Genomic DNA, 17,539 nt, shown 5'->3' with positions numbered 1-17,539 from the left:
AAATATATATCTGTCAACAAGTGAACCTAAAAATCAAGTGAATTAAAAACCTGAGGAACAGAATAATCTGGTGAATATAATAGAATCAGGGGCATAGAAAGGGAGTGGACTGATAACTCTCAGGGGGAAAGGGGTATAGGGGGTTCAGGAAGAGACTGGACAAAAATCATACAACTATGGATGAGGACAGTGGGGGGGAGGTAAGGGCAGAAGGTGGGGTGGGAACTGGGTGGAGGGGAGCTATGGGGGAGGGAAAAGGAGAAACAATTGTAATAATCTGAATAAAGATTTATTAAAAAATAAAAAATTAAAAAAAAATTTTTAAAAAAAGAATGTTTCTCTTGCCAGGCTGCAGGGCCTATACCAGCTTCCCTGAGTGCTGTCTCTCCTAGTGACAGAGCTGGGCTTCCGCCTCCATGTTTGGGACAAGATTTAACTGTCAACTACACATTCAACAACTTTTACATGCAAATGGACATACTTCTTCCTTTTTAAAGAATAAAACTGGTCACGTGGTCAAAAACTAAAATCATTTTGAGTATAAAATGAAAAGTGATTCTCCTAGACTCCCCAGTTCCCTTCCCAGATGTTTCTTATGTAAATTATGACTTTTTTTCCTAAAATGTTCATTATTAATGTGACAGGAATATTACACAGAATATGGTTCTGATGAAAGATAAGTATTCCAGAGTCTGTGTGGTTTAATCAGAAACTGAGGCTACATTCAGATCCCAAAGGTAGAAACTAAAAATTTTCCTGAAATTCAACACAGAAGTTAGATCTAAGTAGATTCAATTGTTTTCTTAATCACACATTTTAAACTCTAAGTCAGATTTCACTTGATTTCTTTCTATCCACGGCAAAACAAACTCTTCAAGATCTATAAAAATAACACAAGTTGACCCTAGCCAGTTTGGCTCAGTGGATAGAGCGTTGGTCTGCAGACAGAAGGATCCCAGGTTCAATTCTGGTCAGGGGTACACACCCAGGTTGCGGGCTCGATCCCCAGTGGGGGGCGTGCAGGAGGTAGCCAACCAATAATTCTCTCTCCCTCTCTGAAATCAATAAAAAAATATATTTAAAAAAAAACAAGTTGGCAGTCACCTAGAAACAATTTATTATTAAATGGATTAAGCCCTAAATCCATCAAGCAAAAGAATCTAACACACTCATGGTTAAGATGAAATAATACATAAGCACATGTATGCCTTGACTAACAAAAACAGCCCCTGGTAAAATTCCCAATACTCAAGAAAGATTTAAGAATAAATGTCCTGTTCATTTAATGTTGCCTGTAAGCAGATCTCCCTGATCTTTAGACGATAAGGTTAAGACTGAAACAATTACAACTGGGAGAGGGAAGAAGGCAGAGAAAATAAAAACCTAGAAATCACAGGGAATAAGAAGTAATCCAATTAACAGCAGCATTGAAAATATGTAATCTTAAAACAAATGAGTGCCAATTTGGAAAATTAATGTCTATGGGCATTTTCTTCCCCAAATAGGGAGAAGAATCAACGTGGGAAATTAGATTTACTTTCAATATTCCTAGGACCAAAAGCAACCACATATCTGGGAGCTACTAAACTCTCTAATGCTTGTACAAATGAAGCTCACCTGGTCTCCAAGGAGGCACCTGCCCAGGGCAGTAAGAAAGGCAACCAACACTGCATTTCTGTTGCCAGTCATTCAATTTGAAGTGCCTTTTTAGCTGGAATGAGCTGTGCCTGAACATTTAAGACTAAATAGTGGGCCAGTAAACAAAGCCCATGCCTAGAGGAAAAGGGCCTTTAGACCCGATGAAGGGTTGGCAAACCTGTTCTTTTCTTATCTCTGCTGTTCTCGAGGAAAAGATTCCCCTAAGGTGAGCCAAGTTCAGCAGCTCACTTTAACCTAGAGCTGCTCTAGGAGTGATTAGCCATCTAACTGGATTCTGCTAACTCGGTTCTCATCCCAACAACACTCTGCGCCCCTGCTTGGGAAGTTCCTAAGGAAGTAGATGAAGCTAATTAGTAGGACAGTCCCTCAAAGGCAACACAAGTATTGTACTAGCGGCGTATAAAGGACTTTCCCACAATTGTGGCATAGGCCACAAAAGAAATATTTTTCCCACAGAGGGTTCCCCAGTCATTGTCCTCTTTGACTAGGCCCTCCTTTCTTTAGCTCTCTGCCCTGACAACCTCAGCCTGTCTTCACCATGTTTCTTCTCCCGAATGCAAAGTTATTTCTCTCTTCAGCTTATTTTTGAGAAAGAATTATTTTTCTGATTTACCCAACTAACCATGAAATCAGGTCTGTTGGGATAGAGGGTAAAACTAAACAAACAGTCCTCTATGTCTGAAAAACAGCTGCTGGCCTTTCAAGTTCATGAGATGCTTGGCCCAGTTGTGCTCTTCTATGCCGGGTCCTCTTCATCCATTGTCACGTCATAGTCAGTAGTTTTCTTCTGCTCAGCCTCTGGCCCTGCAGGCAGAATGCTTGTGACCGTGTGGAGGAGCGCTTCGATCTGCTCCTCTGTGAGCCGTTCTTCACTCTCTTCCACCATCTGCAGAAGGAAGAAAACCTCCAGGGTTACAAATGAGCCTCCTAGGCTGGGTCACCCCATGTCATTCCCAGTCCCAGCCCAGCCTCTTAGCACAGAGCTTAGGGCCAGTCCAGAGCCACCTCAGGTCTCTGGGTCCTCTCCACCTTGGCTCCACAGGAGGGAGAAGCTAGCTCAAATTTCAGGGTAAGCCAGTGTTAGTGCTCAAAATGGGTCAGTGAAAAAGGAGAGTTGCAGATTAGTATTTTTCTTTAAAGAAAAAGAAAACCCTAACAGTTCTATCCCTATATACACATGTGAATATGTTGTATATGCAAAGAAAAACTCACCTCTGGGGAGTGCATGGTGCTTTATATATTTTTATATTTCACAAGTTCATGTGTAACTTACAAACTGTAGCAACAACTCATCTGATGACTCAGCAGGAGTCTGATGAGTGTCACTGGAAAACAATCCCATACTGCCTCATCAATGGTGCCAAATAGTTTATATATTTTTTCTAATCCTCATTAATCCCACCGCCTAAGAACAGCTCTTTAGGGAGCTATGTGCCTGGTGCTGCACCTTACACTTTATATCCATTATTTCTTTTAACCCTCACAACCATCCTGGCAAGGGGCAAACTAGAAATGCAAGCCAGGCCTATCCAACTTGAACACACACCACTGGGCCTTAGTCTCCTCCTGAGAATGCAGAACAGGAGTCTGATGAGTGACGCTGGAAAACAACCCCACACTGCCTCATCACAGGTCTACTTAAAGTCTGGCTTCCGACACAGTCCTGGAAATCTGAACACACAGCTAACACCCACAATCATGAGCCAGTTTCTAAGCCTCACCTCTGATTCTCAATATGTTATCGAATACAAACATAATGTATAGTCAGCCCCCTTTTAAAAATATGCAGGCAGTCACCATTGTTTAAGCACATTCACTTGGTGGCATTAGCTGTCTACTGCAAACAACTTTTTCAGCAAAAGGTGTCCAGGGTCCTACTCTATGGCATTTCCCAATCTCTGACATCTGGCAAGTAAGACCAAAAGGAATTCTAGAAAGAAATCTGGCAGATTTAAGTAAAGAAAGATGGCAAGCTAGACTTACAATCCTGAAATCAGTCCACTGCCTTACTTTACAAATAACAGTATAGAAACAAAAGAAGTCCGGTGACACATCCAAGATCATACTGCAAACTCCTGACAAAACATTAGTTCCTTCATTCATCTTAGTCCAAAAATGTTTCCACAACTAGAGAATAACCCCGGTCTAAGGTGGGGAGCATACCAAGTGAACCAATGAAGTTAATTCCCATCACACTGTGAAATAAAATGTCCATTGTCTAATGATTCAAAGGCTCAATAAAATGAACAAGAAACAACCCCCAAAGCCCATTTTTAAAATCAGACATGCAAAACTGGGGTCTATGAAAGGACTAACATAGACTGCCACCAAAGAATGAAGTAAGAGGAAGGAGGGATATATCCAATCTGATTTAAAATCCTGAGAAAAGATGATCTCCATTTGAGAAGAATGTCTCCAAGTTTATGAATAACTGTCATATGCAGTTGATGGTGAACTACTTCCTGCCTCAGGTGAGAGGGTGAAGGAGCTCTGAACTACTGTTAAAAGAGTGACAGCCTCCACTAATATCTGTGTAGTGCCCCACAGATTGTGAGGGGCTGTCACATAATCACTGCCCCCAGAACTTCTCAAGAACACTGCACATCAACGCAGGACAAATTTACAGGTAAGTGGATGCTCAGCGTTACAAGGAAACTTGACCTGGGTCTCAAAGCAAGTGGGGGCAAGGTTTTTGACTTTGCATCCCAGCTCTTTCTAGAACACCAGGCCTTCTACTAGGAGGTTCTATCATTTCCTCTCTCAGAGATGCTATGCTGTACGGCAGACTACTGATGAGTGACTCTGGAAAACAACCCCACACTGCCTCATCACAGACTACTATAGAGTCCACTGGTTAATAGTTTGGTTATGTGACCTCTGAGAGGCCTTCCCTCTCCGAAAACCAAACAGAGGGAACCTCAATAGGCCACCTTCTTGCATCCCAATCTCTGGGTTTGGCAGATGCAACACTAAGATCAGGTGTCAGGGAGGTGTGTTCTTGGCAAAAGGGCTGATGAGCTTTCCATTTAGCCAAATTTGCCAGAAGCAGCTTTGATTCGCAAATGATCCTCAGGGATAATTATAGTCAGAAGTTTTCTTTTCAACCCAAGATTCTCAGGCCCAAATAAAGAAGTGCAAAGCACCATCTCAACATTCTAATATCAAAGGTTTCAAGTTATTCAGAATATAAAGGCAAATGAAATTTTAAAATACAAAGTATTTGCAGATGGCTCAACATAAATGACAAATGTCTTTAATCATATACAAAGATTATATCAATACCCAGGAGCTGTCAAACTGAGCTGATGAACTGTTTCTCATTTTAAGCTGTCAGGCCTAACCTCCTACTTTCCTCATACATCTTAAAATCTAATAGTCACTGACACTTTGAGCTATCTGACCCAGGAACAGTTCACTCAACCTCTGTAAATTTCAATTTTCTCTAATATAAAATGAAAGTAATGTGTATAGTCAGGACCAAACAAGAACAAATACTATAGACTATAGTCTTTTGTAAGCCATAAAACTCTATATAATTCAAGACATTTTATAGTCACTACATTATAACAGGCATAGATGGCAGTGCTGTTCAGAGCCATGGCCGGTGAGGTCATGGGTTCACTGTCCTTTCTTCAGACCAGAGGGCTCAAAGGGGAGGCAGAGTAACAGAAACTGGGTGGCTTCCTCTTCTTCAGACAAATCTGAGGATTGCAACAAATCATGGCTGAGGTGCAATTGAAAAAGAGAAGCTTCAGCCCCTAAAACTTGAATACTAACAAATGTTAGATGCTAGGATTACTTCTAAATGGTTGTAAGCTCAAGTCCTCTGCAGTTTCCACTCTCTATGAAAACCCAACTTCTTATTCCACTCTGGTGAGAAGAGATACTGCTACAAGCCTTGGTAAATGATTTGCTATCTTTTACAGCCAAATCCCAGGCTGGGAAAACTCTGGATATAAAATGGCCCAACTACTGGGAAACAACACATAATTTTCACCAAGGAAAGGAGAAGAGAACGAACAGTCTGAGGGGATCCAAAAGTACATGGCTTGGAGGAACACAGTAAGACTTGTGAATTAGACAGACCCGAATCAGCCACTCACTAGCCAAGATTATGGTGGAGGCATTAAAGGTGACATATACAAAGCCCCTAGCACGATGTCTGGCATACAATAGGTATTCTTAATAGCAGCTAATTTTACAAGTAATGATAGAGCTTTCTACAGGCTCTGGGATGAGGTCACATAATCCTCCTCAACTCTTCTCCATCTGTTCTTCAGCCATGAATAACATATGCTGCTGATTAAAGTTGGAGGAGACATGACATGTGATCTTTAACCCAGAGGGAAAGGAATTAGTTTCTTGCTGTTTTGTTTGTTTTTTCTCTTTTCCAAGTTGAATCTCCAACATACACACAGTCGAAAGCATAAGAATAATGAGGGTTTAAAATGGAATCTGTGTATCCTGAAGACCAGTTACCCAGAAAGGCACCCTTTGTGGAAGGAACTTTTCTAAATTTTGAGTACATTCTGAAGGGCAGAAGCAACACTACAAAGACAATAAGTTTTAGTCAAAAATTAAATAACCCATGACCCTTTTAAGGAAAGAGTATTTTTGTTTTGTTTTTTAAACAATTCTAGAGATCATAGGTATTATTGGCCATTTTCTTCCACACTTTTCTGAAGGAAATTTGACAAAGTGCTAAATACTTCTAAAACTGACTTTGGAAACAGTTTTATTCTCATTTTTTTAATTCTCCAGCCAAAGTTTTTCACTGGCAGTTGAATAGCCTGCCTAATATTTGTAGCTTAATGATGCTCTTTGCTCTGTACAACTGAAGGAAACAGCATGCCAATACAGCAACCACTCATCTGTATCACTGGACCTCATTTTCACTTTCTCCTTATACCACCTCAGCTTTCTACTCCAGTTGCCTCCCACAATTCTGAAGCTTTATGCTGTGACTGCAATTTAGACTTTCCAAGTGATGAGGTTCCTCTGAATGGTTTTATGCAGGGAAGTAAGATCATCAAATTTGTGGTTTTAGGAAATGAACTATACAGTGCTGTGGAAGATAGACTGAAGGGGCCAGAATGGAACAGGGAGAATGGTGAGGGGATAATTGCAAGAGCAGAGTTGAGATATGATGACAGAGAGTAGTAATGCAGTGCAGTAGGGAAAGGAAGACTAAGAGACAGAAGCAATAGAACCTGAGGACTAACTGAATGTGATAAAAAGAAGAGAATGACTTCCAGGTTTCTGGCTTAGGAGACTGGGACAGGAGGGTAAGAAAGAGAGCATGTGGGAAAGTGCACATATGCTCCATTAACCAAGAAAAGAAATTCAGGAAGAGCAGTTCAAAGGGTAGGAGTGGGGGAGATGAATTCCAGCAGTCATGTCGAGTCTAATGTTTGTATGCAACATCTGGGTTGGCAATAACCCTACAGGGGAACAATGGCCAGAATCACGTAGGACATCAGGTGAGACAAAGAGCTACCAAATCATAGGCCTAAACCCTGTAGAAGGAATTAAATTTCATCTTCTACTTTACCTAAGTCCATACTAAGTAGGATCAAATTTCACTTATAAAATGGAGTGGCCTGACAGTCTTTTCAAGTTATGTCAGTTCCTGGCTTGTCTGTTGTCAGCCTTTATATCACCCTGTCTACATCTCATACCCATAAATCAACCCACCCACCCCCATTCCCAACACACACACCAGCCTCCTTAACTCACCAGCTGGATCTCAACAGCAGTCATAGGCCTGTGATTCAGCAGCTGAAGTTTTTCAGCTCTGTCAAAAAATAAATAAAAATAAATTACAAAGCACTTAAAACTCTCATACCCCTAAGGATCTTGATTCTTTATCAAGTTGTTTAGAGAACAGTTTGCAAGACACCAAGTGGGAGAACCACTTGGAACATGGCCCTCAGCTTCCTCAACTGTAAAATGAAACTCAAGGGTACAAATGTGTATTAGAATCCTACAGGTCATAGAGGCTTCGACTGTAATAAATATAACAAATATTAGAGATGAAAGTTTAATAAATTTTATTTGGAAAATGTAAAAGAAGTTTTCTTAATTCAGATAATAGAAAGTAAAGATTAATAAAATAATCTTGGTTGGTAATTGCTTGAGAATTCCTTTTTGAGATTAAGATTAACTCTTACTCAAGTCTGACCTATTATCTTAGTAAACAAAACGACTTTAAGGGAGCAGGAGTTAATATACAGAGTAGTACACAGTACGGTCTTCTGCCCTCAAAGAGCTTACAAACCAGTTGGGGAAAGAAGACAAATACAAACAAATTTTAAAAAAGATTTAAGTAACAGTTGAAGATCACTGCCATCTGTCACATGGCACTATGTAGCTCACTGCTCAAGTGGTGGTTGAAATGTGTGGATTCTCAAAGACGACAGGACTTAAGAGAACAACTTAAATTACCACTCTGTGCAGGTAACAATTTCTAAATTTTTCTATCAATCTGACCCTGGAGCTCCAGATACATCTTTAAATTCAATAAATACTTACTGAGTTTAAAGATACTATAGAATAAAAAGATGAGTAAGCCACAAATCCCACAGTCATGTGTTTGGGGAAGCAGTACAAATCACCCAGACTCCCTAAGCCTCAGTTTCATCATTTGTAAAACATGCATGATGATACCATCTCACAAGGGGTGAGGAGGGATGAAAACCTTACCATTTATGGTGGCAGCAACAACCATTTATTGCTTACTTTCCATTAAGAGAAGCACATTTAACTGTCAGACTTAACTGACGCTGAGATTGTAAATAACTGGTCCAAGGTTACACAGCTAGTAAACAGCAGAGCTGGGACTCTACCACCAAAGCTCATGTTCTTAATCATCTGCTTTTAGTGTTCGCAGAGTTCACAATGGTGACTGTCACACAGTAATTTCTCCATAAATAGTCATTACTATTGAAGTTGTAGTACAGTTCTATTCCTCATAATCCCCCAAACATTTACTCTAAACTTGAAAACGAAGACTTCACAGAGAAGACCCTTGCACTGGACACTGCAGGACTTTCTAAGCAGAAAGGATAAACAGAATGGGCAGTCAAGGCAGGAACACACAAGTAAATGCCCAGAAGTACAAACATTCATGGAGCTTTAGGAAATGGCTCCTAGAGCGGTTGTGGGACACAAGGTTCAGAGAGTCTTCTGGGACAAGACTGCTAAGGGTCCCGACTACCAAGAGGCTGGATGTTACTCTGTACTCACAGAGAGCAACCAAAGAAAGGACTGACATGCTCAAGCTGATACTGAAGCAATTCTGGAAGACCTGAGAAAACGGAGGCAAAGACAATGTAATACTCCCAGGTGAGAGAAAACAAAGTCGTGAACTTGGGTAGCAGCAGGGATGGCAAAGGGAGTCTGGACATGTGAAATGCTCTTGGTGACCCCCAGGTCTATCAGTCAACAGACCTGACAACTGCCTAAGTTTGGTGAGGCTGGGGGAAGGCAAGGGAAGAGTTAAAAGTTTACTGTCAGGTTTTTAGCCTGTTTGGAAAACTTATATTAACTGAAATTTAAGTTTGTGGTACTTTTATTGATTGACTGATTGATTGGTTTGAGGAAGGCAAAAAGAGAGAGAAACATCGATTTATTGTTCTACTTATTTATGCATTCAGTGATTGATTCTTATATGTGCCCTGACTGGGGTTCAAACCCACAACCTTGGAATATCAGGATGACACTCTAACCAACTGAGCTACCTGGCCAGGGCCAAGTTTGTGGTACTTTGAAAAAACAACAAATTCTATCAAGCAGACTGTGTAATTTTAGTCTTAATTTGTTCTAAAACTAAAGAAAAAGACCAGAGCTGGATTTATTCTCAAGGAGTTATCTGAAACCATCACAGTGGATAGCATAGCCCAGAGACCAAGTGCAGGGTAAGCGAAGAACCCAGGACAACACCATAAAGCACCTCCATTTAAGGGGCCAGGAGAGAAGGCGGTAAAGGAGAATGAGGAGGAGGAAAAAGCATAGTATATACAGAGTTTGGTACTATCCATGGTTTCAATCATCCACTGGGAGTCTTGAAAAATATGCCCCACAGATAAGGGGAGACTACTGTAAACAACACTGCAAACACTACACAGGAAAGCATCAGGCTACCTCCTGATTCCATGCCTCAGCACATGATCCTTCTACTTAGACAGCATTATCTCACCTGCATCTGGCCAACTCTTCCTTTACATTAAACCCACTGTAATTTCCTAAGACAAATTCTCACATTCTGACACTTCAGTATCTCTTTACTATGTCCCCACACCATAGCACTTAACACTGTATTCATATCTTTGTATCCCCAACAACTGAGACAAAGCAGGCATAAGATAAATCTATATAATAAAAGCCTAAGCGACCATTAAGACAGAACAACCAGAACAACCGGTCGCTATGATGCGCACTGACCACCAGGGGCAGACGCTCAATGCAGAAGCTGCCCCTGGTGGTCAGTGTGCTCCCACAGGGGGAGCATAGCTCAGCCAGAAGCCGGGCTCACGGCTGGCGAGAGCAGCGGTGGTGGCGGGAGCCTCTCCTGCCTCCATGTTAGCGCTAAGGAGCAGCGAGCAAGTAGGCAGTAAGGAGCGAGGGGTCCTGGACTGCGAGAGTGCAGGCCGGGCTGAGGGACCACCCCCCACCCCAGTGCTTGAATGTCATACACGGGGCCTCTAGTATAAGGATAAATTAAAGAAAAGGCTAGGGTAGCACTGACTTACAGAAGAAGTTCAAGGGAGAGACAGCTATTGAACACTGGGGAGACATGAATCAGGATTCCATGCTCTGAAAGCAATCACGGTAACCACACTCCAGATACTAGGGAAACCTGACAACCCTTCCACTCTGAGCTTTGCTGGCCCCAGAGGTCATGTCCAAAATATGGTGGCAAATCCCAAGAGTAATCTGTGCACAGAAGAGTCCCTTTTAGGGACCCAAAGTTATTTACAGACCTGCCTACACTGGGTCTTGAAGGCAAGTCCTTCCTCTATGCCTGGTAGTCATAGCTGTACATCTTAGAGAGACCTAAGTAAGAGACCTGGGCTGTAAGCCAGAGTGTAGGTCTTGAGAATTAAATGCCTTAAGCAAAAAATTAAAATGATTAAAGAACCAAATGCTTTGGAGAAATAACATGCTAAAGAAAATATGACACGGGACTTAGTGTCAAAGTGAATTCAAGTTGAGTCTCAATACTACCATTTTGCTGAATAAAGTTGTGATGTGAAATAAAGAACAGTTCCTACAATACCCTCAGGGTCTCTAGTAATGGAAGTACTTAACCAAATTAATGAAACTCCAGTTTGCACTACTAGATCTGGACCAGTTAAGGGCTAGTATCTTTCATCTCCTTAACATGAAAGAATGGTAGAGAAAAACTCTATTGAGATATCCTATCCTAGATAATATGCAAATTGACCGTCACACCCTCGCACAAGATGGCCGCCCCCATGTGGTCACAATATGGCCACCACAAGATGGCCGGCAAGGAAGGGCAGTTGTGGCCAATCAAGCCAGCAGGGGAGGGCAGTTGGGGGGGACCAGGCCTGCAGGAGAGGGCAGTTGGGGGGGACCAGGCCGGCAGGAGAGGGCAGTTGGGGGTGACTGGGCCGGCAGGGGAGGGCAGTTGGGGGTGACCAGGTCGGCAGGGGAGCGAGGGCAGTTGCAGGGGAGGGCAGTTAGGGGCGACCAGACCAGCAGGGGAGGGCAGTTAGGGGTGACCAGGCCAGCAGGGGAGGGAGGACAGTTGCAGGGGACCAGGCCTGCAGGGGAGGGCAGTTAGGGGCAACCAGGCCAGCAGGAAAGGGCAGTTAGGGGCGACCAGGCCGGCAGGGGAGGGCAGTTGGGAGCGACCAAGCAGGCAGGGGAGGGCAGCTGGGGTCGACAGTTGGGGGCAACCAGGCCTGCAGGGGAGGGCAGTTAGGGGTGACCAGGCCAGCAGGGGAGGGAGGGCAGTTGCGGGGGACCAGGCCTGCAGGGGAGGGCAGTTAGGGGCAACCAGGCCAGCAGGAGAGGGCAGTTAGGGGCGACCGGGCAGGCAGGGGAGGGCAGTTGGGGGTGACTGGGCTGGCAGGGGATGGCAGTTGGAGGGCAACCAGGCTGGCGGGGGAGGGCAGTTGGGGGCAACCAAGCCAGCAGGGGAGGGCAGTTGGGGGAGACTATTAGGGGTGACCAGGCCTGCAGGGGAGGGCAGTTAGGGGTGACCACGCCGGCAGGGGAGGGCTGTTGGGGGCGACCGGGCCGGCAGGGGAGGGCAGTTTGGGGTGATCGGGCCGGCAGGGGAGGGCAGTTGGGGGCGACTGGGCCGGCAGGGGAGCAGTTAGGCGTCGATCAGGCCAGCAGGCGAGTTGTTAGAGGGTGATCAGGCTGGCAGGCAGAAGCAGTTAGGGGCAACCAGGAAGGCAGGCAGGCGAGTGGTTGGGAGCTAGCAGTCCCGGATTGTGAGAGGGATGTCTAACTGCCGGTTTAGGCCTGGCAGTCGGACATCCCCCAAGGGGTCCCAGATTGGAGAGGGTGAAGGCTGGGCTGAGAGACTCCCCGCTCCAGTGAACTAAATTGCCTCTAGATCAGATATAAGGATTAAAGAGCACTTCAACAGTTTCTATTATAAATATGATTCCTGCCTTGAACTGCACTAGCTAGCAAAAGATGGTTCAGGCTCTGACCGGTTTGGCTCAGTGGATAGAGCGTCGGCCTGCAGACTGAAGGGTCCCAGGTTCGATTCCATTCAAAGGCATGTACCTTGGTTGCGGGCACATCCCCAGTAGGGGGTGTGCAGGAGGCAGCTGATCAATGTTTCCCTCTCATTGAGGTTTCTAACTCTCTTTCCCTCTCCCTTCCTCTCTGCAAAAAATCAATAAAATATATTTTTTTTAAAAAGATGGTTCAGGTCTTGATGGTATATGGCAAGCAGCCGCCTGGATCACCAGGCACTGAGGCCAATTAATTCCAATGAACTGCAATGGTTGGCTACCTCCTAGAGGAGCCAGGCCACAGCCACAGTGAAAGAAGCCTGCCTGTCCCCTCTAGTGGTTGGTTTTAGAAAAACACTGCCTGTAGCTTTTGCTTCTGACAGTCATGAATAACTTACACACATGTTAATCTGATCCAGGAATCAACCATTTAAATAAAAGTAAACATGAAACTGTTAAAGACTTTGATTACTTTGGTTCAGTCATCAATTCAAATGGAGACTACAGAGTTGGTGGTACAGTGGTGAGCATAGCTGCCTTCCCAATGGAGACTACAGCCATGAAATCAAGAGAAGGTTGAAACTTGGAAGGGCAGCAATGGAAAAATTAGGAAAGGCTTCTGGTCAAGACTGCAGAGTAGCCCTAACTGGTTTGGCTCAGTGGATAGAGCGTCGGTCTGCAGACTCAAGGGTCCCAGGTTCGATTCTGGTCAAGGGCATGTACCTTGGTTGCGGGCACATACTCGGTGGGGAGTGTGCAGGAGGCAGCTGATCTATGTTTCTCTCTCATCGATGTTTCTAACTCTCTATCCCTCTCACTTCCTCTCTGTAAAAAATCAATAAAATATATTAAAAAAAAAAAGAAGACTGCAGAGCAGATAAATATTGTACTTACCTTCTCCCATGATGACATCAAAATTACAATTAAACTACAGAACAACCATCATTGAGAACCACCTGAAGTCTAGCTGACCAGAAGTCCTATAACTAAGGATATAAAAAAGCAGCCATGCGACTGGATAAGGGAAACCAAGATGGTGGCATAGGTAAACACCTGAAATTGCTGCCTCGCACAACCACTTCAAAACTACAACTAAAAGGCAAAACGGACATCATTCAGAACCACAGGAAGGTTGGCTGAGTGGAAATTCTACAACTAGAAGGGAAGAGAAAAGTACACTGAGACTCAGAGGAGCCGCGGAAGTAAAGTGCAGAGGTACAGAGACATGCGAGCAAAAAGGGGCTGGCGACTGAGTATGCAGTTGTCTTTTTCAATCCACAGGGAGACACAAGCTCCTGACTGCTCTGAACTCCAGTTCCAGGCGAGACTCTGGGGACTCGGACTCACACGGGGAGAAACTGGACTGTCTGGCTTCGGGCAGAACGAGGTTGGCTTTCTCTCAGAGGTGCTTACAGTGATTACCGAGGGACACTGAGACCCAGGGACCTCTTAGGGCAGGGCCGAAGGTCAGCCATTGCTGTTTGCTCCGCCCTGAGACCCTACCCCACCCAAGCTGTGCACACAGGCTTTTGCATATGAATAGCCTGGTCCTTTGAAATCTAAAATTACCTAACAAACTGCAGCTGAGTCAGAGAGACCCAGAACATCCAAAAGAAGGCCCAGGACCCCACAGCAGCTTGCATTACTTCACAGCTGAGCCTATCTGGGCACCTCCAAACCCCAAAGAAGAGGAATCTGCAGATCTCTCCATAGCTCCTGCTGGGTGGCCTCAGGCAGAGGCTAAATTAACAACTCCTTGGAGATCCAAGAGCCAGTGTACCCAGTGGTCAGAGTAGGACCATCCAGATTACAACTCCTCAGATCCATAAGGGACACACTCAGGGGGCAGACTCAGTGAGCACCAAAACCCCACTGAAGCAAGTCTTGCCTCATAAGGGTGTCTCCAGCACAGAAGTTCTCCCAGCATAGACACAGCTGATCCTCACAGCCAATTGGCCTGGAGGTCAATTCCAGTGATACCAACAACAATCAAGGCTTAACTACAACAAGACTGTGCACACAGCCCACAAAGGGGTGCACCAAGAGTGTCCACCTCAGGTAACTGGGGAGGCTGAGCCACTGGGCCCTATAGGACACCTAGCACACAAAGCCACTCTATCAACACAGGGAAGCAGCCAAAATGCAGAGACAAAGAAACAGGTCACAAATGAAAGAAATGGAGGAAAGCAAATGACTGGATATAGAGTTCAAAACCACGGTTATAAGGTTACTCAAGAATCTTCTAGAAACCGCCGATAAATTTAGCGAGACCCTCGAGGATATGAAAAAGGACCAACTAGAAATTAAGCATACACTGACTGAAATAAAAAATAATATACAGAGATCCAACAGCAGACTAGAGGATCGTAAGAATCAAGTCAAAGATTTGAAATACAAAGAAGCAAAAAACACTCAACCAAAAAACCAAAAAGAAAAAAGAATCCAAAAATATGAAGATAGTTTAAGGAGCCTCTGGGACAACTTCAAGCATACCAGCATCCAAATTATGGGGGTGCCAGAGAGAGAGCAAGATATTGAAAACCTATTTGAAATAATGACAGAAAACTTCCCCTACCTGGTATAAGAAATAGACTTACAAGTCCAGGAAGCGCACAGAACCCCAAACAAAAGGAATCCAAAGAGGACCACAACAAGACACATCATAATTAAAATGCCAAGAGCAAAAGACAAAGAGAGAATATTAAAAGCAGCAAGAGAAAAACAGTTAGTTACCTACAAGGGAGGACCCATACCATTGTCAGCTGATTTCTCAACAGAAACTATGCAGGCCAGAAGGAAGTGGCAAGAAATATTCAAAGTGATGAATAGCAAGAACCTACAACCAAGATTACTCTACCCAGCAAAGCTATCATTCAGAATTGAAGGTCAGATAAAGAGCTTCATAGATAAGAAAAAGCTAAAGGAGTTCATCACTGCCAAACCAGTATTACATGAAATGCTGAAAGGTATTCTTTAAGAAGAGGAAGAAGAAGAAAAAGGTAAAGATAAAAATTATGAAAAACAAATACATATCTATCAACAAGTGAATCTAAAAATCAAGTGAATAAAAAATCTGATGAACAGAATAAACTGGTGAATATAATAGAATCAGGGGCATAGAAAGGAAGTGAACTGACAATCCTCGGGGGGAAAGGGGTGTGGGGGGTGCGGGAAGAGACTGGACAAAAAGCATATACCTATGGATGAGGACAGTGGAGGGAAGGAGGTGGTAAGAGCAGAGGGTGGGGTGGGAACCGGGTCAAGGGGAGCTATGGGGGGAAAAAAGAGGAACAACTGTAATAATCTGAACAACAAAGATTTATTAAAATAAAATAAAAAGTAGCCATGCTAAGACTGGTAGGAAGGGCAGAGACATGGAACAAGCAAGCTGGTCCCACACCTACCTGCTGCAGTTAAAAATCGGGAAGAGTATCTCAGCTGTGGAGGTCCCCTTTGAAGAATGAGGAATCCCAGCTCCAAACCATGCCCTCCAGCCCAGGATTCCAGAGCCAGAAAGAGAAGTCCCCATAACTTCTGGCTATGAAAACCAGCAGGGATTATGGCTGAGTGAGATAGAGAGCTGCTGGAGTCCCAGGGGTTCCTCTTAAAGGGCCCACAGAGGCTGACTTGCTCTGAGCTCCAGTGCTGGGGCACCAGCTCAAAAGGCAACATGAACATACAGGAAGGAATTGAATTGTCTGGTTTTCGGGCAAGGGCTGCCATAAAACTTTAGAATCATTCAGCAAAGGATTTGTAAAGGGCACTTGAATTCTGCATATGGCTGTGAGATGAAGTCAATCAAAAGGAGGTATTATAAATGGCACTGTTCAGCATGTCAGCAACTGATTATATATGGCTATTAATACTTAATTTTGCCCAGCCGGTGTGGCACAGTGGTTTCAGGCTCAAGCCTCAGCGGGGACCATGCAAGATGCAGCTGATCAACGATTCTCCATCATCGATGTTTCTATCTCTCTCTCCCTTGCTCTCTGAAATCAACAAAATTTTTTATTAAAATACTTAAATTAAAATTAAATAAAACTAAAAATACAATTCCTCTGTAGCCACATTTAAAATGATTGAGCTGGTGTAGCTCAGTGATTGAGCATCCACCCAGGAACCAAGAGATCCTGGTTGGATTCCAGGTCAGGGCACATGCCTGGGTTGCAGGCTCAATACCCCGAAGGGGACATGCAGGAGGCAGCCAATCAATAATGTTTTTCTCGGAGAAACCAAGATGGCGGCATAGGTAAGCACCTAAACTGCTGCCTCGCACAACAATTTCAAAACTACAACTAAAAGACAGAACGGACACCATCCAGAACCACAGGAAAGCTGGCTGAGTGAAAATTCTACAACTAGAAGGAAAGAGAAAAGCTCACAGAGAATTGGAGGTACGGCAAAGGGTCTTTGTGCGCGCAGAGAGGAAGGGCGGCTGAGAGCCTGGCTGACTTTCTCTGGCGGAAGGGGGAAGGAAGCCTCCGACCGCACTGAACCCCAGTTCTGACTGCACTGAACCCCAGTTCCGGGCAAACCCCTGGGGACCCACGCTCTTACGGGGGGAGTCTGGACTCTCGGGCGGAGACTCGAGCTGGGAAAGGCAGAAGTCTGAAGGCGCACGCGGGCCAGTGCGCACAAAGGCTGCGGAGGTTGCCACAGGCTTTCCCTAGTGGAAGGGAGTCAGAGGATTCTGACTGCACTGAGCCCCAGTTCTGACTGCAGTGAACCCCAGTTCCAGGCGAGCCCCTGGGGACCCACGCTCTTGTGGGGGGAGTCTGGACTCTCGGGCGGAGACTCGGGAGCCGGGGAAGGTGGAGGACTGAAAGTGCGCACGCACGCGCGTGCCAGTGCGCACAAAGGCTGCGGAGGTTGCCACAGGCTTTCCCTAGTGGAAGGGAGTCAGAGGCTCCTGACGGCACTGAGCCCCAGTTCTGACTGCAGTGAACCCCAGTTCCAGGTGAGCCCCTGGGGACCCACGCTCTTGTGGGGGGAGTCTGGACTCTCAGGCGGAGACTCGAGCTGGGGAAGGCGGAGGACTGAAAGCGCACATGCACGCAAGGGCAAGGCTGACAGGAAGCCAAGACTGAGACTCCACCCCATCCAAGCTGAGCACAGAGGCTATTGCAATTTGGCAAGTCTAATCCTATAAGGCTGTCTCCAGC

At 44.7% G+C, this 17,539-nt stretch overlaps 1 protein-coding gene across 3 annotated transcripts in view; it reads right to left on the bottom strand.

The window, feature by feature from the left end:
• Positions 1 to 1,093: 1,093 nt before the first annotated feature.
• The window catches only part of CRCP (CGRP receptor component), a 36,352-nt gene continuing 19,906 nt past the window's right edge, over positions 1,094 to 17,539 (bottom strand). For all 3 annotated transcript variants that reach the window (XM_080681060.1, XM_080681061.1, XM_080681062.1), the window contains 2 exons: positions 7,396 to 7,453; positions 1,094 to 2,545 (listed from right to left, as the gene is read on the bottom strand). In XM_080681060.1, the coding sequence (XP_080537186.1) occupies positions 2,396 to 2,545; positions 7,396 to 7,453 (208 nt within the window). In that variant the 3' untranslated portion in view covers positions 1,094 to 2,395. The remainder of the gene's footprint in view (positions 2,546 to 7,395; positions 7,454 to 17,539) is intronic.

This window comes from Plecotus auritus (genome assembly GCF_963455305.1).
Source record: "Plecotus auritus genome assembly, chromosome: 7".
NCBI classification, from domain to species: domain Eukaryota; kingdom Metazoa; phylum Chordata; class Mammalia; order Chiroptera; family Vespertilionidae; genus Plecotus; species Plecotus auritus.
Note: the sequence above shows the minus strand (reverse complement) of the source record. Positions and strands in the feature narration are given on the sequence as shown.